At 38.8% G+C, this 24,489-nt stretch overlaps 1 protein-coding gene across 1 annotated transcript in view; it reads right to left on the reverse strand.

Annotated features, from left to right (window-relative positions):
- Positions 1–24,489, reverse strand: part of Tenm3 (teneurin transmembrane protein 3) — a 436,338-nt gene that overhangs the window by 391,559 nt on the left and 20,290 nt on the right. The window contains exon 2 of the mRNA XM_055593562.1: positions 18,906–19,184. Coding sequence (XP_055449537.1) covers positions 18,906–19,184 — 279 coding nt within the window. The remainder of the gene's footprint in view (positions 1–18,905; positions 19,185–24,489) is intronic.

Genomic DNA, 24,489 nt, shown 5'->3' on the forward strand with positions numbered 1-24,489 from the left:
AAAAAAAAAAAAAAAAAAAAAAAGAGGGAAAAAAAAAAAAAAAAAAAAAAAAAAAAAAAAAAGCAAATTTAACACAGATCCAGGCCATGAACATGAGACAAAACAAGAAATTATTATGACTCCATGTGTAACTAAATCCTTGAGGGAAGAAAGATGTACCTGAATGATGCTTGGAATAATGAAAAATTAAGGCAGAAATCTCTAGCAACAAGCCATGTGACTATCAAGGTCCAAGGTGCACACATGACACAGATCTAAAAGTAGCTGGTTCTAACGCCAACGCTTTGTTTTTCAGCTCTGAGATCTTTGAAAAGTCACAGATAACTGTCCTGCATATTGTGAACAAATAAAAATAGAAGCTTGGATGACAGTGCCTTCATGAAATGAGAATCCAAAATAAATTTCAAAAATGTTGTAGAGCCCAAAGGAGAACCAGAGGGACATTAAGAAGATGCCCCTCACTAGGGATTCTAAAAGTTTCTGAAATGGGCCTAGTAACTAGACAAGATGCTGAGCTCTGTGAGTCATGGTGCAAAGACACTGAAAATGAGAAGGGCTGCCCATCTTTCCAGTAAGATGTGGTGGGTGACAGGACCCACCTGGAAAGGGATACACTCACTTCATGATCAATGACACCAGTGGCTATGGGATGTGGTCCATTGTAATGTCTTCTTAGCATGAGAAGGGCAACCACTATTTCCTATGGAAATAAAAATTTTAAGGACTTTTAAAAAATAATTACTTTGCATCTTGAGGTGTGTTGTAATATACTAAAATACTTACTTTTCAGGTTTTACCTCTAAAAATGGACTATCTGTTAATTGATAATTATCCAACATCTGCTTGCAAACAAAATGCTTTGGGAAGAAGGTGAGCCATTGGAAGAAATATAAACAAAATGCATTTAGTGCATAATAAAATAATTAGACGTTATTAATAACCCAAACTCCTGTCAAAATTATTTTAAAATTCTGAAGATGTCAGTGTCATACTTAATATGGAAAATATGCAAAATACAGTTAAAAGAAACAGACTACAGGTTTATGTTTTTTCAAAACATAATGAATCTGTTGACAGGACATATATCGCTGTTATTTATAATTCCATAGTGACAAGAAAATGTCACCAATTACTGGCTACAATGACAGAACACAGTTTATTCCTAATGATTTATATCCATTAGGGGGAAAAAAAAGTAGGCTACAGAAAGATTGCTACCACCCTATTCCCCGGGAACAGTGACTTCTCTGAAAGCATATTGGCAAAGGGTAAGAATTTTTTTCTGTTAATGAGAGTTTGCATAATTTACCTATATAAAACCTTAAGCTAGAAAGTAAAATAAGATGCTCTAAAGTATGATTTTTAAAACAGATACAAACAAAAGCATGGTGTCCGTGGGGTGGCTTTGCAACAATTCCTGTGCTGGATCTTCTTTTAAACCCATTTCTCCTTAAACCTGAATAGGCGTTCAGAACATGAGATATGATTTGCAAGCTACTGAATCAGCCCTTCAGATAGATACTTATTGCTTAAGAATTCTAAGTTAAAAGAAATATGCATTTCAATACTGTAGTTTCAAAGAAAGTTAGAACAATGTATCTATCAGAGGAAGAAGGTTAGATCATTGTAAAATGGATAGAAATTAAATATTAAAAGGTAATTCATTAAATTGGGAAGATGGGAAGCTATACGAAGAAGTTGAGAACATACTTATCTAGCCATCTATAATAATTTTGTGGAAAATTGTTTAAAAAATAAGTTGAAATTACAAAGAATGCATGGACAAACACAAGAAAAAGGGGAGAAAACAGTAACAGCAGTTTGTTTGTGAAGAGTTCCTCTTTGTAGCCTTGGCTGTCCTGGAACTCACTCTGTAGACCAGGCTGGCCTTGAACTCACATAGATCCCCCTGCTCTGCACCCCAAGTGCAGGAATTAAAGGCATGTGCTGCCATTGCCAGGCTGCCGCAGATATTTTTAATGATTACAGAAAGATCACACTAAAACTTAGATCAAATTTGAGTAAGAGGGACATCAAAATGGACTTCATCATTAAAACAAGTTTTGAGGATGCAGATCATGTTGGCTTTTACCATGGTGTTCAGATCTATCATAGACATTAAATTGCATTTGTTATGATTAGCTGCTGAAGACCTCACAAAATTGGGCCTATCATGGAGCTCCTGTCATGGAGCTCACAAAGCTCTGTCCCTCCCTGAGAATGTATAGGTAGTCAGTGATTGCTGAGAGGGAGAAAAATGTTTTCTTCAGTGGTGTAGCCACTGGTAAGTTGTCTTTTAATCTATAAATAACCCCTTATCCATGGTCAGTTAAACATACTGGGCTGCTGCCCCCAAAAGAAGACATCGAAGCAGAAGGGGGACTATTTGATGAGAAAGAGACTGTATGGCATGGGATAAGAAAGGGTAACAAGGACAAATATGATAAAATACATTGCATTCATATATAAATGTCCTGATTTTAAAATATGAGAGAAAAGACTGGAACAAATATTGAGTATGCATGTTTGTCTGTTTTGAAAGACCTTGAGGATAATTTTTTGTTTTTGTTTATTTAGTTGTTGTTGTTGTGTGTGTGTATTTGTGTGTACTCGTGCATGCGTGCATGCGTGTGTTCAGGCACATATGTGTAGAGATCATAAGGCAATGTGTAACATTAAGCTCAGGTCAACAGGCTCACCAGCAAACGCCATCATTCTATGAGGCATATTGACGGCTCAAGGAGGGGAGGATTTTTGATGTCCTCTGAAATGAGGGAGATAAGATGAGGGAAAGCCGAATGAAAAAGGCCGAAGCTCAGATGTAGGGACCCTTTATGAAGGAACAAATACCAGGCTGGCAGTGTTTGTTTTGAGAAAACAAGAATCACAGACTCACTTCTCCAGGGCCAGAAGGATAATGACATGAAGCCCAAGGATCAGATTTCTCCACTACAGACCAATACATTACGGTAAAAAGCAGGGGAAATTTTCTATGTATACCCAGATACAGGCTATCTGTGCTATGCTGTCAGCCTTCTACACGAGGAAGACGACCAGAATCTTACAGTCCAGGAAGATAAATAACAGCAGGCTTTGGATTGTGAGTGTCAATCATCTGGCAGGTCCCACAGGAACACAGAGCAGAACTGATTTTCAGACATCACTCCCCTCCAAACAAACTGATTATTGCATGAATATTCTTCCAGAAAAATAATAAACTGAACCAGATTGTGTTTTGAGAGCCTGTAGTACCTCAAGAAAGTCCCTGGTAATAATATGTGAGGAAATGAAGAGTAGAAATGAATCATGTATGGAAATCAAGTATGTCCACAGTTAAATAAAACAGTATGTTCCACAGTTAATCTTCCTTCGAAAAGTTTGTGGAAGCAGCAGAAGAAGAAAAAAATGTTACTGACTCCTTCTTGTTCTTAAGTGGGCTAGAGCATGTTTTTGTTTTGTTTTGTTTTGTTTTGAAGGTTGGCTAAGCTGGGGATAAGGCTTAGTAGTATTGTGCTTGCCTAGTGTGCCAGAAGCCCTGGGTTCCATCTTCGGCACAGCATGAACAGGGTGTGGTAGCATATGCCTGTAATTAAGTGCTCAGGAGATGGAGATAGGAGGATGAGAAATTTAAGGTCACCCTCAGCCACATGGAGAGTTCAGTAACAGCCTACATTACGTGAGACCCCATCTCAAAAACTAGAAATAGAATGAGCGAAGTATTCGGGCAAAGTCAGAGACTTAGCCTCCATCTGTTAGCTCGAGTGCCTGCTTCAAAGTGTTCAGCTATGAACGTCTTTCAGCACAGACCACTCAGCAACTGTAAACACTATTTACCTGGATAAAACCATTAGCGCTGAAGCATATGCATTTTAGAACTCCGAAACGACTCAGAAATGTAGTTGGAAAGTTAGAACAAATGCAAGATAAAACTTGGTAATACTAGCATCACTGTATTAAGGCCAAGGTCATAGTGCCATGTTTCACAGTGTAGCATGTATTTGGAGACACAGAAACAAGAGAAACTTAAACTGTGCTTCACTGATGCAAAAATCAACCTGATATTCTTACTGTCTTAGCATATGAAAGTTTTTTTTTTTTTAATTATCACATCTTGCTTACCTGAACCCATCTTGACCTACACTGACTTCCTCTTGAGGGGTATCTCCAAGAGGAAAGTTGGCAAAGTTCGATTTGTTATCTTATCCAGAATTAATACATTAAAAATGGTTTTACAAGAAAGTACAGTTTGAGAGACATCAGATTCAGAGACTATGGGTAAAAACCAGTGCGTTAATTATAAAGCTAGAATTAGGAATGTCTAGTTAACTTGACTTAAACCCCTGTGCTTATAAAACCCTTTTCTTAGTAAAGGAGGACAATAGTTTAAACTGAGTATAGAGTTACACTGAAATTCAGTTACACTGAAACTCATGATGACACACACTGCATATACAAACCTCTTTTTGTCACCGAAATGCCCCTTCTATGAGGACAATTACAGCGTCTTACTGCACGGATCATCAGAAGCTCCATCCCAGAAAAGCTGGTGTGTACTAGTCTATCATTACTTTTACCAGACAGAAGCAACTTAAGAGCAGTTGAAAGCAGAGCTACCAAAAGACCCAGCTAAACCACTCTTTGGCTCATGCCCAAAGGACTCAGTATCCAACTACAGGGGTACTTGGTTGGCCATGTTCACTGCCACTCTACTTATGATAGCTAGAAAATGGAAACAGCCTAGATGTTATTCAGCTGATGAATGGATTAATGGAGAAGCACACGACAGAATTCTATTTGCCGTAAAGACAAACGAAACCATGAAAATTTCGGGGAAGTGTTGCTCTCAATATAGAACCTTTCTTTTTCCAGCAAATGGAGGCATTAAAACTGGTCAAAATACAGAGAATAATTGACAAGCCCATGTGTAGCATGAGAGGCAACACAACCCTTGACCGAAGGCTCAGAAACCATCAAGGAAAAAGGGATGGAAAGAATGTAAGAACCAGGGGCCAGGATGTCTGCTGCTGGGGAGTGGGGGAGAGTTTCTTCTAGAAAGGACAGAGAAGTTACACCTATGAGATCTCAACAACAGGGATGCCTCCACAAGACCTGAACAATAGCATGACAAGGCCAGTCAATACGCACAGACTGGGAAATTTCAGAAGGCCCCTACCTCTAGTCAACAGCTACGGGCAATCAGTGGCTGGGAAGAGAGAACCAGTAGAAAGGGAATACATTTACTCAATAATGTTACTGTTATTGGGGTACTGTTGTTTTGTGATATGGGAAGCAAGAGAAATGCCTGGGAGCAAAATAGTCTCAGATTCTGCTCCGCAATCTCTAGGTTCTTTTTCTAATGGGAAACTAATGTGTGTGCACGTAAGGATGTTGGCTTCTATGAAGGGACTGTGGTGAGTGACCTTCTTGGCTGATGAGTGATCGCTGAGCGCCCTGTTCTGAGGGATGACTCAGGCACCTGGAGAAACATCCTTCTCTCAAGTCGTAACCACATCTGCTATTGTTTCTCTAGTTCCACAATTAGCTGGTGATATTTTCTTTACGTTCACGCTTATTTGTGTTGTCTTTTTCTTCCTCCTTTGGCTTTTCGAGACAGGTTTTCTCTGTGTAGCCCAGGCTGTCCTAGATTCCATGTACATATCAGCTTCGAGACAGCAATATTTTTGTGGTTGTGGGTTTGTTTGTTTTTGAGACAGGGTCTCACTATGTATTCCCTGGCTGGCCTTCAGACTCAGTATGTAGGCCAGGTGGCCTCCAACTCACAAAGATCTGCCTGCCTCAGCTTCCCTAGTATTGGGATTAAAGGCCTGCACCAACACACCCAGTTTAATTATCAACTTTAATTTTTGTTGTTGTTGTTACTTCCCCCAAAAGACTGTCCCAGATCTGGAAGTTTCCTTACAAAGACAAAGTAACTTTCCAAGCATGTGTTTGAGTTTTGTCTTTTTGGTTTTTTTCTTCTTTTAAATGAGCACATAGTACTGTACTAGTACCCTCTAACACATCCTGCTCAGACTTCACAAATTTGGAAAACTTTTCCTTTTCTGCATCTTTATTGCTCTCTCATCGCCATGTATACTTCAGCAACTACATCTTATCGGACTGTCCTGCCTCCTAATGGTCTCTTCTTTGTACAACCCAGCATCTCTAAGTCCAAAAGTCAAAATTTAAAAACGTGTTCCTTAAAAATATCTTCCAAAAATTTTAACATAGGAATTTTCAAAAGCATGTTTAACATATTGTTTTGAAACGATTAGTGCTTTTCTTATTAACAATAACCACTTTTGACGTGGTGTTTAGTATCTATTTAAATCTGGGTACTTTTACTAATATATACTTTAACGGTTATAAATTACACTATTAGTGAACAATTTTGCATTACCAAAAAAAAATATGCTTATTTTTAGTTGGCACTGTAATATTGTAAGAAACTACCAAACCAGAATTTATTGTCTAAAAACTATTTACAAATCTTATCAACCCTATTTCATGTTTTACCAAGTCAACACCAAAATTTTGAATGGATGTTTCACTTAGACATCATAAAGCATTCCCTAATTAAATTGAATGACATTGACAAAAGTAGGCTGAATATATAGAAAATAAATTACTACAGCACACAGTACATTAAAAATTGAAACATATTAAATGTTTAAAAAGATGCAGCAGATTTGAAAATGTGACTATTTCTAAGCTAAAGGAAGCCAGAAGCAAATATCATTAAAATGTATATACTTAAAAATTTCTTACAAATCCTTTGTATCAAGAACTATCTGAAGGGGTAAGAAACTGAGGACAATATCCGCAAGTCATTAGCTTTTAAAGATTTACTTAGACAAAGGCTGATAAAGGTCATCTTACACAAAAACAAAACAAAACAAAACAAAACCCTCCTTCCAATCTAATAAGAAAAACCACGTGCACCCATCCTGTCTCCATCCTCTCGTGAGCACATGAGCACAGACAGCTTCACTGTGGGTCTTTTCCGACAGCTATGCATTAAAGATAGAGGTCTACCTCACAGCGTTACTCTTGCCCGCTTTAAGCTTTTCATTTATTTAATAAAGCTACAGAAATGCTGCGGAAATGAGTCGCCTGTTCGGAGTTGGATTAAACACAGATTTTCTGGGTAACATGAGCCTCCAGTAATTAGTGTGCAGTTGTTGACACAAGGCAGAAGCACGCAGACTCGGATTCCATACATCTGCTATATGCTACGCTCCTTTCTGCTTGGAGTTGGATTCACTATTCTTCATCATTATGAGACTCACGTTTCTGAGAAGAGAAATCCCTCTGTGAACAAGGGGGTCTACATGTGAAAGGCCTGTTGCGCTTCAACCTGCGTCAGGAAGATCACACGTGTGCAGGGGGAAAAGCGCTGAGTCTATGCCTGGTGTCCTTTAGTTCTACTTTTCCCTTCAGTTTTTGGTAGGTCTTAAAGACCCATTGCTTCATGTACCCCACAGAATAAGAGGGGCATGACTGAGAATTCACAAAAGAGTATAAAACTATACACATATATGAAAAGATCGTCAGCACGTTTTATAAAATAAATACCAGTTGCAACAAACTGTAAGACATTGTTTCAAGTACCAAATAGCCAAGAATATAAAACAGGTAACATTTGTCAATGCCTTATGGGAAAATCCAGTTTCGCATACTGTTGACAGGAATGTAAGTCAAGAAAAGCTGTTTTCCAGGGCATCTTGACGCAGTAAACCAAAAGCCTTAAATTTCATTATCTTTAACTCCAAGAATTTATTCTATGGTAATAATAAGATTAAGGGCAAAGAATTAAGACATGATCTGGTAATTAGAAAAATAATTTCTTTTCTCTTATTAATTTACTAATTTGTTTATATACCTAATCTAAAAATAATAAATATAATATTTAACATATAAATTCTATAAGTGTATAAAATACATGCTATTTTTAAATATCTGCATTGTAGAATGGGTTTTTAAAAAAAGCTAATCACATATGCAATATCTCAAATGTCAGTTTTTAAGAACAGACTATATTGTTACTAACTGCAGTTCCCCTACTGAGTAACAGATCTTTAGAACTTGCTCCTCCTGAGTGAAATGTTTAATCATTTGGACATCTCCCACTGCCTTCCAACACGTAACGTACAGTGGTGAAAATCCCAACACCTGGATGGCCAAGTAGGGTAGAGGTCCTTGATAAATTACGTTAAGTCACACAAAGGAAACAGTTTTCTGGAGACATGCCTCTTACACCACAGAGGTTCTTCGCTTAAAAGAAAAAGTAAAATTCTCTTTCTCTCTCTCTTTTTTTATGGGTGTGTTTTATTTCTTTGAATTGTGTATGTGTGTTTGTCTGTCTGTGTGTATTCAGGTGCTGGGAAGAGGATGTCATTCCTTTGAGCTGGAGTTATAGGTGGTTGTAAGCAACCTGGTGTGGGTGCTTGGAACTGAACTCAGGTCTTCTGGAAGAACAATACACGCTCTTAACAACTGAGCCATCTCTCCAGCCCACAATTTTTATTAAAAAAAATACATACTGAAGAAGAATCATTAACCTATGACGTGAGAAACCAGCATAATTGTAAGCGTTTGTCCTTACGCCCACAGATAAGTGTAGCTCATCAAGGCAATGTCTCTTTGTAATGTAACAGACAGAAGCAATCAATACGCCAAGCTGTGGAGCCAAGTCCCAGTGGACACTCCTGGACCTTCAGGCTCAGGGAACATTGTGGAAGAGGGGTCAGAAAAACAGTAAGAGCCAGAGGAACAGGGATTTTGCTGTGGGATTGTGTCTCCTAGTAAACCAGAAGCTACACCCATAAAGTCTCACGAACAGGACTACCCAAACATGAGATGCACAAGAATGACACTGATTGGCATGTCCACTGATTGTGGACAGGAAACACACCACGAGGCCTTAAGCCTGTACAAAGAACTACAGGTGAGCTGGCGGAAGGAGAGGTGAGCTTCTCCCAGAAAAAGCACACCAATCTTTTGTCCAGTGCCAGGCGATCAGCCCTAAAAACATATACACAAATAACAATATGTGAATTGAGCAGGGTATATTCAGGAATATATATGTGTATAGAAATTCACACAATAACAATTATTGAAAAGGGGGCCTATGAGTTTGAAGGCAAGTGGTGAGCACATAGGAGTGGGAGGGTCTAGAGGAAGGAGAGGAAAGGGAGAAATCTTGTAATCTCAAAGAAAAAAAAAGAGAGAAAAACTACACATACATATAAAAAATGTGCAAATACAAAAACAGAGACTAATTAAAAGTATCTTGTGTCTCTGACCTGTCTAATGACCAGTTCGAGCTAAGCAAGTAAATTAGATTAATGGGATGAATTTTAGAAGTCATAATGTTTCCTTCTCAAATCCATTTATGGTTCCACTTTTATCATGTCTGTCACAGGCAATCATTAACTTGGGCTATTAGAACATTATAAATAGTAGTTAATGCTTTAAAAAAAATTCTAGGGATTATCAGAAACCTTACACTCCAAATAGGCTCCTTTGAACTGCTCAGTTTGTGCCCTGCCTTCTCCATGGTGGTACTCCAGACAGGGTAAATAGGACACATTCCACTACAAGGAGATGGTTCATACTCCTTTTCTGAAGTAACTAACGTTTTATTCAAGCGCTCTCAAATCCCTTAGGAATCTCCATCTCCGTTATGTCAAAGTTTTAAGATCTCTTTTCAACTTCAGCGTTGTGGATAAGCAGTTCAAGACACTGGACTCCCCCATCCTGATTTGGTTTGGTTTTGATCAGGTTAGTTTCCGTTATTATTTAACAAAGCTCTCACATCCCAAATTTGCAATGTTCAAATAGCAGAGGCCTTTTTGCTTTGTTAATGACTTGTTTTTATTTTTTTCTTCAAAGAATTTGTACCGAGGGTTTTTTGGTCTTCATTTTGTGTGTGTGTGTGTGTGTGTGTGTGTGTGTGTGTGTGTGTGTGTGTGTTGTGTAGTGTTTAATATGGCTTGATCTCAGAAACATTTGCTTAAAATTAAAATATATTTATATAATTTGATATTTCATAAGTATTTCTTTCTCTGGCTTTATGTAAATGTTAAATTCTATCTGAATTGTAGATTTACATTTATTTACATAAATGTATACATAAATATGTACATAAATATACATATTACATAAGAATACATAATTGCTCAATAGATTGCTAAATGTTGCTATTCCATTAAGACCTCAAATTCAACTTGTCCTGGGAATGACTAATTTCATCACAAACAATATACTGTAGCTCCCAAATGGGATTAAAACATTTACCCAGGATCATACACTACAGATTTATAGTTTTGTATTATATATATATAAACAAACATTGTAAAACATACATACAAACATTACATATACATATATATATATATATATATATATATGTATGTATGTATATTGCTGAGAGATTCTCATTATGTACCTTAGGGTGGCCTCAAACTTACAATCCCCCTGCCTCATCTTCCGACATGCTGCTTTATAGGTATGTGGCAACACGGCTGGCATCAAGAGTGCCTTTTGAAATATTCTCTTTTTCCTGGATCATGAAATGATGATTGTTTTGACAGACTGAGTCTCCTTTCCTGCCTGTGACCCGACATGACAGACATTCACAGAGGAAATTGGCCGGGTATAGGAGGGGTAAACTGAGGAGCAATCCGATCTGAGGAGCTCTAGAACTAACGCTGCAGCAGGGACCCTTTTTCTTTCTTTTAACCAGGTCCCAGTGGCCCAGCCAGCTTCCACAGGTCCAGCTCTGAAAGAGTCCACCAGACTCAGCACCGCAACCTCGGGGAAGAAGCTTTCAGAACATGAACCATCACAGGGACCAACCTCATCCGAAACATGGCACGTCAAAATCTATTACTTATTCATGAGGCAGCAACTCGTTTTTCACATTCAGAAAAGGGGAGAGAGGCACCGCAGGCACTAAACAACCATCCCTAGCGATTAAGACATGATGTCTTAGTCACGGTTTCTACTGCTGTAAAAAGACACCACGACCAAAAACAAACTTGGGGAGGTGTGGGTTGATTTCAGCTTATGCGTCCACATCGTAATCTATCACTGAGGAAAGTTGGGTCAGGAACTCAGACGGGACAGGGACCTGAAGGTGGAGGAGTGCTGCTTACCGGCTTGCTTCGTGGGGCTTGCTCAGCCTGTTTTCTTACAGCACCCAGGACCACCGCCAGTCCAGGGGGTGGCACAACCCACAGTGAGCTGAGCCCTCCCTCATCAATCGACAGTCAAACAGGTTATCACAAGGTTTGCCCAAAGGTCATTCGAGCGGGGACATTTTCTCAACTGGGGTTCCCTCTTCCAAAATCCCTCTAGCTGGTGTCAAGTTGACCCTAGTGAGCGCACGTATTTTCCTTCACTGTTTTGTCTCTCTTGGACTTCTAAGCTTATGTTCTGGCACCACTTTGGCCGTTCTTCATGACATGGTCTCTCTTCTCCTGCTCCTCTCCTGACAACCATCTATTCTGTGCTGACATTTGCATTGCATATTCTGTTGTCCCAATACTTACCGTATTAAAATCCAATTACATGTCTACATGCCTATTTGTCTATCGAGGCTGGGAGCTTCTAGAGGTCAGGAACTACATCTTACTCTCTTTTGCTTTCCCAACACTTGGTACAACAGTCAGCATTTATTATTCATTGAATGAAGATGTAGTTGCTAAATAAGAAATAGAATCAATAAGTCACATCTAGTCTTAATTCAATTTGCAGTTTCTGTGTGACTCAAAATAATAATATTTAAAGTCAAGGTAACAGTCATCAGACACTCTTAATTGCTCCTTTCTCAAGTATATATGCATTTGCATCTATTTCAGTATGCATCCAAATGCTTATTAAATTTATTTTATGTACAGACTACTCATTACAGAAAAACCATCTCAAGTGAACCAGTGCCTTTGAGGAAACTGCAATATAGTAAAGCTAGATGATTCAGACTCTTCACCAAATAATATACAAGATTTTCACATATAACATTGCATGTCTGTGGTATTAATAAACAGAATTACTACGGCTCGCCTTGAGAAGATTATTCTTTAAATAGCACACAAAAAAATGTAGTTAGCTGTTCTTCAAACACTTGACTACACTCAAAATGGCAAATAAACCGAGGTCCTGTGACGCTAACATTTATTTTTTCTATTTCAGTGATAATTATACCCATAAACCTGATTCAGCATTCACTGCCACTGAATTCATTAATTAAAACAATATCACTGCTACCATTGGGATTGCTCAAGGTTATCAAAAAAAAAAAACATTCAAAAATCAAAATAGCATACATCATCAGTTTTCATATGTGCTTAGTTTGCCTCACGTTGATTTTAAGCCTGACACTATCAGAGGGTATCAGGTTTAAAGAGAGGGAGCTTTCCCCGTGTCAATTTAACAAAACCATGTAGAACATAAGATGAGTTTAGGAGAAATAGCAGGAGCTATATATACAATGAGTCACAAAACAGTCATTGTCTGAAAAATAACCATAGGATGGGAATATATAAGTGCATGCAAATATTTAAGTAACAGCAATTATAACATGTCTTTATAATTCCAGTGTCTGTGTGTGTGTGTGTGTGTGTGTGTATGCCTGTGCTCGAGATCCACCTGCTTCTGCCTGTAGATTAAAGGTGTGGGCCACCACACCTGTAATATTTCTTAATTTTACTGAAATCAATACTTTTGCAAGAGTTACTTATACCCACCCATGAATATGATAGGATAAATGAAAATGATAGCTTTTAGTCAGAGCCTGGTAAGTTGCAATGAAATTCTAACTGTATACATACCCAGGAAATTCAATTATTTCATCCGTTAGAAACAATTTGACTCTATTTGGCAAAGCACTCTAACTCTGAGCTTGATTTAGTAAGTACCCCAACATTCTCTTTAGCTCTTTGTGACATACTAGAGCACTGACATAAAACACAAAATAGAATTCCCAATGGTAGAGCATGCCAGAATTGACCACCACACTGCAGAAGAGAGCCCCTAATGAAATCTGCATTCAAGCTATAACTTAGTAAGTGTAACAGAATCTCCTACAATTAAAATAACACCGAAAATGCCATTTATTTCCTACAGCAAGGGAATTCCATCTTAATTCTCACCACCAATTTCCTTTCCAAAGGATGCTTGTGGGTAAAGTCGGAGGAATGGAATCAAGTCTAGTGAACAAAGCCTGCATCTGCCCGTGACTTATCTTCAGAAGATCTGGATACTGTTCCCTCTTTGGAAAAAGTGTCTGTGTAACGCACAGCACCACAACTTGGCGACATCACAGGCTACTGCAGTGCCACTGGCAGTTTCTCCCAAACTCTTTGAAAGTGCAACTGGTTGTGGAATAGCTTATAGGTGCTTCTGTTTCCTCTCACTTACCTACGTACGATGTTCAGAAAGAGAGAAAATTTCTCTGCTTATTCTTCCAGAGAACCTATTTGGCCCCAAAATGGCCATTCAGATTGCAAAGTAACTCAAGCCCTCTCTTGAGAGATGGATGTAAACAGCATCATGAGAGCGGTTTATCAAATCAGTTTAAGAGACATATCTATTTTTCATCTTAAAGCACAGGAACTCAACTTTTAGAGTTTCTCTTTCTGTACAGAAAGTTGATTTCTAAAATACCCATTTCAAAGAAAAATTAGTTCCTTGAGTCATAGTTTTTAGCTGTGCAAAGCAAGTTTCTTCTATATAAAAAAGAAAGACATTGCTTTAATATTATACCCTTATTGTGAGTCCAATTAGCCCTTAATACTTCAGTATCACACACAGTTAGTGTGGCTTTAGTAGGGTCCAGCAACAGGTGGGCGCATTGCTAAAACTCCAGGTGAGAAATAAAGCCTTGTGGGAATGATTCACTTTATTGTGTAAACTGATGAGCGTCAGTTAAACGGTCTTCTAATTGACTGGCCGTCTCAGTAACATGCCTTTGAGGGAAACACTACTTTTGAAATTTCCTTTGGCCAGGAGGAGAAGAAGCAGGCAGAAGCCTTTGAAGTCTATAGCCATCAGACTAATTATCAGCACAATCCAATGCACATTCCTTTAATTGCAGTAAATTGAAGAGGATGTGGGGCTTCGAAGGAAAATAAGAGAGTCAATAAACGGTGACAGGAATCACGGACTATGCAGATCATTAGAGGAGACCACAAGTCCTCTCCTTACCAGACCTATACAGGCTTGACTACTATATACAAACAGAAAATACAGGAGAGGTGGATGGGTAAGTGGGGAATGAAACAGAGGAGCATTTACTGTGGACCGAACCCAGGCAGATACTTGATATTGTTCATTTCATTTAGCTTTCATCATCACTCATGGATATTAGTCTCCATTTCAAATATATATAATTTCCATCTACAATATATATGATACTCTCACTTATAGCCAAGTCCTGTTCTGACCACAGTGTATATTCCTGTAAGCCCAATGTTGTCTCTTCCCTGTGCGCTGTGTACTGCTCCCTGTTACTTCTATTTTACCCAGGTAAAGATGCCATAGCACAGAAAGGTTAAGTGAATTGCCCAGATCCCAGAACCAGAGGCCGAAGGGCCAATAACAAACCTTCCATGAAGATTCTCTAGGCCATGAATCATGATGAGGTGGGAAGCAGGGCCAAGTCCCCCTGGGCTGCCTGACACTGAAGGTCATCTTTGGGTCAAAGATCGCCCCCTCCTCCCAGGAGCACCAAGAGATAGACAGCACAAGAAGGAGTGAGATTACGGACCCTCCAACAAATCACTGGCAGTTTAGCTGACCGCATAGCACGCAGGGTAGAAAGACTGGGACCCTGAGTGACACAGACAACAGCAGCGGTCAGGGGTGGAGGGGGCCGATGTGAAGATCTGAACCCTGATGGCTGAGGTCTGCAGTCAAGCAGCTTGTCCCACACCACATTGCTGGCAGACTAAGAGTAAATGCGGGGCCTGCTGCGACTGCCTGGAAATGATGCTCATGAGAGCATTTTTTTAAGGCATAAAGATGGATGCTGTGAAAATGTTGCAAAGTCCTTTGTTCCTGACATTTCAATAGATATTCAGAATCAAGATCAGATGACTGGCCAAACTGGATAGTGGAAATTAGGTCAGGGGTCTTTCAGCCACAAGTCAGAGAAAGGAAAGACGTTCAAATGATCCAAAAACTACCGGTAATTTTACTTTTGATCCGGGTGCCCGTTGCATGTATTTGGCAACCCTTCAAGGGCTTGCTTGCAGGAGAGGCTGTTAACAGAAATCACCATCACCCACTGTAAGGCAGTTGACGTATAAGGCATTGCAACCACGGAGGCCAGCAGTGTCAAGAAAGGACTTCTCCCATACCCCGAACTTGGATTCCCATATGAAGCACCATATACTGGAATTCCTCTCCCCTCTAAACTCTTGCGGACTTCAAGTTCGCAGAGCTGATGAAAAGTTTAGGAAAAAACAAAAACAAAAACACATTCTATCACTTGTTTTGAATCTCTGCTATCTCTTCTAACAGTGAGGTGTGTGGCATGGTCTGAACAGTCTTTTACTATCAGGGGATGCTCCAGCCATCAAAATCGCATTAGCTTCGCAGTGATTCTAGCCCCTCATAATGTGAACTGTTGGCCTCTTTGCCAACAAAGAAATGAAATCTGCTCCCCTTCAGTGACTAAGCTTTCCTTTGAAGTTACACTAGAACATCAGGCATTCAGCTTGCAGAGTTGTACAGATGTTGGGCAGCGTCTTTTCCTGGGGAAAACAGCCTCATTCACAATATTTCCAACAATGACAACAGGCAGTGCAAACTCCAATGTTCAACTCAATGAAAATACAGCTGTGTCTGGGTCCTCAGTTGGTGTCGTTCTGATTCATTATTATCCTTAAGTCTTTCTTGTTTTAATCTTCATATTGTAGAGCAGCACACACACACACACAAACTGGAACTTTGCCTGACAGCTCAAGCCAGTACAGAAATGTATAAAATTAGATAACAACTTGAGGAATCGATGAAATGTAACTGGAAGATGGATATTTTGTCAAAGTTAGAGTAAATTAGAATACCTGAGGAGAGCAGAATTGAGTTGTTTTTTTTTTAATTTTATGTTAGAAATATTTGACTAAAGAGAGTAATGAAAGTTTTTTTTAAAAATATAGTTTTGAGGATATTATTTATAAATATTATTTATTGTCTAGGGCTAGAGAGATGCCTCTGCAGTTAAGAGCACTGGCTGCTCTTCCAGAAGTCCCAGGTTTGATTCCCAGCACCCACACGGTGACTCACAACCATCTGTAGATCCACTTCCAGGGAATCTGATGCCCTCTTCTGTCCTCCACTGGTGCCAGGCGCACACATGGTCCGCAGACATACATGCATGCAAAATATCCATACACATGAAAAAAATAATAAAAAAAAACTTTAAAGGACCTGTATGTGATTGCAAATTGTAATTCTTACCTTCAAGTAGCCAAGGAGAAAAAAAAGCATAATTTTCATAACAGGAACAAAAGTCTGTATCACCCTTGTTTGATTTCACAGTCCACGGTTCTAAGGTCTATCTCATACCTGAGAAAACTTGCTTCCTTACAGGTAAATGTAATTAATGAATTTTTGCTCCTTCTGAGGAATCATGGAAATTTCCAGACAAATAAATGAATCTAAAATATTATTATGGATACACATATGAAACACATGAAATGCCCAGCATTCATATCAATAGTATCAATTCATTCCCTCCTGTTTCCTTCCTCAAAGGAAGATTCTCAGACCTTTAAATATTGTTTCAAAAAATAATCACAACCAAATCTTGAGGAAAGAGTAAACACCAGTTTAAGCCATCAACTGCCCAACTTAAGAAATATTGCCTTTGACACTTTCTTCTCTGCTCTCACCAAATGCTGCCCAAACATCCAGAGTTTCAAGGCAAGGCTCTGGATGCTGTCCCCTCACTGCCACAGAAGGGAATGAAGGATGCAACTTTTCCTTATTTTCTTTCTAAGCAAATGGTCTGTGAGCATGTCAAAGAAACCCATTCTCCTCTAGCTAATGATACCAATGCAAAGAAAGGCAGCCGGGCAGCATCTGAGATAATCACATCTTTTTCTCACATCCTCACAACCAGTTGGAAATTGCAAACTGAGAACTAAAGTTTATGAGGTTTGCCATCATGTTTGCCAAGGGAAGGAAGGAGGGAATGGCACATGTTTAGAAATTTGTCATGATGCATAGTTACAAATAATAAAATTAAAACATAATTTGCTAATATGAAACTAAAAAGTTATGCTACAAAGATTTGGAGAGAAAAAAGATAAATTGATTCAATGTGAAGCATTTAGTAGAGATACAGATGGTATATAGTGAAGATTATAGGAACCAATATATTATTATCTACATGCATTCTCCTTCTTTCTTTTACGTATTTTTTGTTGTGTGGTTATGAAAATAAGAGGACAAATGGAATATCTAAAGATATATCTGTAATTGCTCAAGGACTATCATGTAAAGAACATGAAGCAATATTTATTCCAAACTGTAAGAACTTAAGGTTAGTGACTTCTGAATCCACCATGAGCACTGATGTAAATGCAGACTGTCCTGAGGTGAATAAACTGGCTGGGAGAAATATTGGCAGCATGATTCTAAGGCTCATTGTGTGAAAAAGAGCCATCCTTGTTTCCTACTGGGGACTGGAATAAAGCCAGACGCCATCAAGAACTCATATTTCCACCATGAAGATCCAGGGTGCCTATTGGTAAGTTACATTGACTTTGGTTTAATGCGTTACAATATTCTACATAAAATAAATTGTTTCCAGTGATTTGAATTAAACTTTTTCCACCCCAGGAATAGCAAGGAAATGCCTTGCGAGCAGTAGGGAGCACCAAGTCATACTATGTCTTAGCTGAAACTGAAAACTAACCACAGATCTGCTCTCCTGTTAAAAAGCAAAAGCTGACAAAGCTGCTCAATAAGTAATAAAGGTGAAATATTATTAATAAACAATCATCTTTTTTTTCAATACCATGCAACTCTTCTGTTTTAATTTTCTCTTTGCTGTTGGATGCATCAGATAGACACCACATTAATAACAGACTGCAGGAAAAGCAAAGTCCTAATAATAAAAGGAAGAGAGTTTTTTTTTTTTAACTGTCTCTGTGTTTGTGCTGATGTTCAAATTCTTCTTAGGAGCAGTGATGACTAAAAAATTAAGTTTTCTTTTCAATTAATTATTGCATATAAATTATCTTTTTATATTATTACCCCACACTGGCAGCAGGATAAAAGTTCCAGCAATTTATAATGACATTTTTAAGACCATGTAAAGCTGCTATTTAGACATTCTTAAATCCAATTTTTTTATACGTGGATTTAATTGCACAGTGATCCAGTTCCCAAGGACATCAAAGGGCACATCCCACTCTTTACCAAGATTTCAACTGCCCTCATCAGCTAGTAAGTTTAAAGCATGATCAAATTTGTTCTTCAATCACTTGAGCCCTGTTAATAAACTATTCTGTGTGCTCATTCACCCATTCTAAGATTCAGCAACTTCTTTGGGATATCTTCAGGAGAAATCTACAAAGACATCTTTGATTGCAGCCTGGCTCCAGGAAAACTTTATCAACACTGTTTTCCTATTCCACAGAAGGTAACAGGTGACTTCATCACCCCCCCCCAATCCCGTACACAAACTATTTTTCAAAACTACATCTAATGTACCAAACACCTTTTGCACAATTTAATAATTTGACATCAAGTATTGATAGTATTTTCTTGGGCTCTATTACATTAACACAAAAAGAAAAGAAAGAAAGAGAAAGCATGGAAGGAAAACATGAATCACAGTCAACCAGAACACAGAAGCGCTAAATGCCAACATAGTAAAGAGAGCAACTTACCGCTATCACTGTCCGACTTGCTCTCGTGCTCCGTGTCTGTCAGGGTGAGGGCTGAGTTGGACCGGCTTGACAGGCAGGAACTGCGGCCCGATTTGACCCCCCTGCCCCAAAGTCTCATGGCATGCTCTGGGGACATCACTGCTTCGTTTTCCGTATCAGCATCTGACCCTGCACTGATGGAGTAACCTCTGTGAGGGAGCCCCATTTCCGCACAGAATGCCACTCCTCTTCGAGTTGCGGATTCACACACTCCTAACTGCCTTAGGGTAAAATTCTGTCCTAATTAGGGGGAAAGAGAGATAACAACTAGTGAGTATATGATTCCTGGGCTTTAATTTCTTTCTTTTTTTTTTTTTTTCTTTCAAAAAGAAAACCTCCCTGAAAGAAACACTCAATTGTCCAGGCTTTACCCCTCTCAGCACCAGCTGTTTACACCAGCTTTGCACGGCATACGGACAAGTGGATGGAATTATGGGAAGGGAGGAGGCCCAGTGGGCTGGAAGGAGGCTTCAGCTCAGGTCCCTTCTGTCAACTTAAACCCACAGGCACCTCCAGAGATGGATTCGTGGCTTGACCATGAAAACTCAACACGGAGGGAAGAATTCGTTTCTGATGGGAGAATTTGGCTTAGCAGATGGTGAAGCAACAGAAATGGCCATCTGTCCTGGTTTTGGTCCTAAACTATGGGATATTTTCCCATGTATGTGTCACTTCTTCGGGTGAAATGAAAGTTTACATCTGGAAGAAGTTATTGGTTAAGTAGGAACAGGAGCTTGGACATTTTAATTGTATCTTCCCACCTTAACTCAGAAAGCAATCTAAACATGTCTGTGCATGCGTGTAGACATGTGTGCATGCGTGTGAGGGTTTGCTTGAATGTCTGTGAGCAGTATGTGTGCATACATGCGTATGTGTGTGTATCCATGTATGTGTGGATAGATACATATCTTTATGTGTGTATATGTGTATGCCTGGGTACGTATGTATGTGTGTATATGCAAGTGAACATCTTCCTGTATGTATACGCCTGGGTGTATGTATGTACATGTCTGTAATTCAACACTCAGTCATATAATACCTTGAAAATTGGCACCATGCTTTGCATATCTATGACTTTCTAGATATTTTGACTTAAGAAACACCTGGAAACATCTGTATTGACCAAAGCAGACCACGTTTTTCAAGTACAGTGCACTCTGAAAAGAAAGTGGGAGTGATACGTTTTTAAAAATTAATGACACAATCAAGCTCCCTGAAAATAAATGGCTGTGAACTCTGCAAGCCTTTACTAATAAATTGAGCATAATAAAACTCATGACACTGCAATCACTTAAAGCAAAAGTGTTTAAATTAGGTGACACTTCAGAAAGACTGCTCGTATTAATGATGCTTCCCATCTTGTATTTGCTTTTGAAATTTCAGTCTTTTATGACACTATGGATATGAAGAATTTGAAATATGGTTGTCTGTAGAGTACATGCATAAGCCTCTCCCAGTTTTACGTCTTGCCTATGTGAGAGGGTCCCAAATGCGGGCCCAGAATCAGACACATACCAAGAAGAGTAGTAGGGCAAAGACTGATTTAAACACAACTTCTTTAGCAAATCTTTTATGAATATTAAGTATTTATTTGACTCATGGTCTTAATTTTCCCACTTCCATCTTACAGATCTACATGAATATTTTAAAGTTAATTTGCTGTTATGAGAAACCTACATTATATTTTTAAGGGAGGGTACTTATAAATTATTTGTGATAAAATGGCATGTTGAATCTTCTAGGAAATAAATCAAACATAAGACACAATATAGTAAATATTTGGTTGTAAAGATATTAGCCCCCTTCAGGCCCAGCACATTTAAACTAGTGTGGCTAATTGTTTTACTGCTGTGGTCATATCACAAGTTGGAATCAGCTTTATCTCACTCAGACTTCCGAATGAATCTGACAATGACACTCATAAATAATGAAAATCGGCTGCTGCAATTAGCTAGAAATCAAACTGTGCTTATCAGAGAGATGTGAATAAGCATTGGAATCAAATCAGCATGTGTGGGGGGGGGGGAAGGAGAGGAGAAAAAGGAAAGTTTCCTCTCCACAGCCTGGTGAAGGTAGGCAAGCTCATGGGGTAATACGGAATTGTCTGTATTTGTAAAGAATTCACATGGACTTTACCTATGAAAGTCAATAAAAACATGGTTGATGCCAGGCAGAGAGGAAATGGATGTGCTATGGAAGAATTTCCTTACTGTTATTTACTGGTTACTTTTGAAGTGGGGCTCTAAAACACTCAAGTATTGCCATTAAACATACTGATATTACAAATTAGAGTACAAAGTAAATTTTAGAACCAGGGGTCGGGGAAATACATGACCATATCCTCCCAATCTCTCTCCTATCTTGGGAAATATCTATATTCCAGAACAACAACAACAAAACAACAGAATTCTATACTTCCTGAACCATAACTTGAAACATTGTCCAATTTAATGACTTATCACCCACTGCCACCTTGATGTGAAATCTACATGGAAAGAAAGCAGAACTCTGCAGTCCTTAATTGCTCTTCAGGTATGTGAACATAGCTGGCTTTGCAGCTAAATATCCCACACATGAGCCTCATGGAAAAACATACAACCGAACCAGAACTATTTCACCCTCTGCAGTCAGTGACTCGTAATAACTCAAATCTCTTTAGGGACAGTTCTAAAGTTTAAACTCTAGAGCAAACACAAGTCCAGAAATCGCTGCTGGATTTCTTCCACTGAACTAAAAAGTTTATTTTTGCTTCTGGAAGGGCAGTGAACTGGACTTCGCATGCACCTACGTTAACACCACCCACGAGTTCTGCTAGGATCTCTTTCCTACCATTTTTTTTTCCTATGTCTGTTAGGGTGTTCATGCCTTGAGCTAGGTGATGGTCTCTGGACCAGAGATGTGCTCAGTAGTGTAACATTTGCTTATCGTTTGAATGGTACAAGATATATACCTAGCATTAAAGAAGGGGAAGGGTGGTTTATGTAAATATGAGAAATCCCTTAAAATATACTGGTGAACATAATAATTATAGAGGAACATAGAACTTAAGTACTCATTTTCAAATCATTTGCAAATAGCCACTCCACCAGCAAAGCTAGTGTTTACTTAAGTAGTCTGCCATCATTGCAAACAAACAAACAAACAAACAAACAAAAACGCTCCACCAGAGACCTGCTTCTACTCTTCAGATTCTACTGCTATTGGTTCTTCTTTTTCGGCTAGGCATTCCTGGTATTTAGGACCCTCTGCATAAATGTGATGGGAAGAACTAACCATTAAACCAGAGTAATTAGTCTATCAGATTATTTCCCATGACCTAGTGATGTTTGTAAGACAGGCTATCCTTAATAAGAAACACATGCAGTTTTGACAAATACAGAGGAGATGGAGAGAAGGAAGGTTCCTGGCTGAGAGAAGAGACAGCTGGTAGGGACCTGGCTTTGTCTTAGGGAAGGAGTGGGGGCGCACAGAGAAGCAGACACATATGAAGCCAACTAAGATAATTCTGTGAAAAAATAAACACCTGAAGGATGTGCGGAGAATTAGCTTCAGCTTCATGTAACAACAACTGATTAGCCTTATGTTCTTTGCAGTAGTTCTGACACCATTAATTTAACTTCTCTTTTTGCCCTTCACAGTCTTTATATTAATTGCTTGTCTAAAACTGGCAAATAAGTATTTATTTTTATCTGCTGCCCATTGAATTTTGGTAACCTTGATCAGCAGGGCCAGTAGCAGATCTGCCCATTACAATTTGAAATGGGACCAAAACAATAAATTGTAGTAAGAACAAAGTGTACCTGAGGGCAGAATGCACTGTGATTAAAATGCAACATTAGCTTGGATGAGATTAGCCAATTCTGTTTTATGATACTCATAAACTGAAAAATCTTTACAGAAAAAAATTGAATAAATACAACTAAGGTAGGCTGCATCACTTTAAAATAAGTTTATACTTAAAAACAAACAAACAAAAGAAATTGGGATATGTGTTAAAGTAGACAGGATGGTTTAAGAATAAAGACTTCAAATATGGCAGCATAGCAGTTATGCCTTAAATAAAAAAGGGGAATCAGGAAAATGGGTTAGCTATACAGCCTGTCTTCCTATCTTTTGAAATACCTAGAACCTAGTCAGATCAGGAACTTTCCTAAAAATGACATTTTAAAATACTATGAGAACAAGTGGTACACACACACACACTCTCTCTCTCTTTCCTTGCTTGCTTATCTCTCTCTCTTACTCTGTCTGTCTATCTATCTATCCACTTATTTATATGTTTATTTTGTGGTATCTTATAGCCTAGGTTAGCCTGGCACTCATCACAATTCCATACTGAGAGTGACTGTAGAAGAAATATCTTGTGTATTATATGGATGCAACACCTGTCAATTTAAAAAAACCTATGGCATATAGCTGAGGCAGGAAGTAGGAGACAGACTGCATGTACCTAAGCCCAGGTAGCCAGCCATGTGGCAGAATGTAGATTAATATAAATGGGTTATTAAGTTATGAGATATACAGAGAAGAGCCTAACTACATGGCCTAGCCATTTGTAAATGATTATCTTGAGTCTTATGAGTCAAGTTATCCCAGGGGCTTGGGTCAGGGAGGAAAATCCTCCCACTACAAGTGCCTTGAACCTGGATCCTCCTGCCTTACTCTTTCCGAACGCCTGCATTACAGCTGTGCAATGCTACACTGAATTTTATATGGTAGTGGGTACTGAACTCAGGGCTTCATGCATGCTAGAAGCATCAAGCAATTGAGCTATATGAGTAAGCAGCTCTGGGGAGATATAATTCTCAGCTCATGCAATGCATGCATTTAAGGTGAACAATTCAATACATTTTAGGAGATTCACAGACTCCTGCAAATATGAACACAATTTTTGAATGATTTTATTATCACCATAAAAGATCCCATAATTATGAGCTATCTTACATTTTCTGCCAGCATCCTCCCTTTGCTATCCCTCAGTAGCCACTGATGAACTTCTATCTGTACATATGCTGATGTGAGACATCTCAGAGAAGATCTTACGGTGTGTGCCCTTCTGTGATTGGCTAGCTTCACCAAGCACCATATTTTTCAAGTTCAAATGTGGCTTTTGAGATGGCTCAGGATTAAAGGCACGTGCCCCAAGCTTGACCTGAGTTCCATCAGTGCACCCCGAAGTGGTATAGGAGAGAACCAATCCCACAAGTTGTCCTCTGACAAAGTGTCCACACTCACACCTTAGCACATGTATGCTTATGCACACCACACACAAACATAAACAAACAAAAACAAATAAATATGTAAATAAAACAACTCGGAGATTAAGAACACTGGCTGTTCTTCCAAAGGTCCTGAGTTCAATTCCCAGCAACCACATGGTGGCTCACAACCATCTATAATAAGCTCTGGGTCCCCACTTCTGGCCTGCAGGCATACATACAGGCAGAACACTGTATAAATAATAAGTAAATAAATCTCTAAATAAATAAATAAATAAATGCAAATTTCGGAAAAAATTAAAACAAAGACAAAAAATATTTTAGAC

Source organism: Psammomys obesus, unplaced genomic scaffold (assembly GCF_907164565.1).
Source record: "Psammomys obesus unplaced genomic scaffold, mPsaObe1.curated_primary_1811, whole genome shotgun sequence".
Taxonomy (NCBI): domain Eukaryota; kingdom Metazoa; phylum Chordata; class Mammalia; order Rodentia; family Muridae; genus Psammomys; species Psammomys obesus.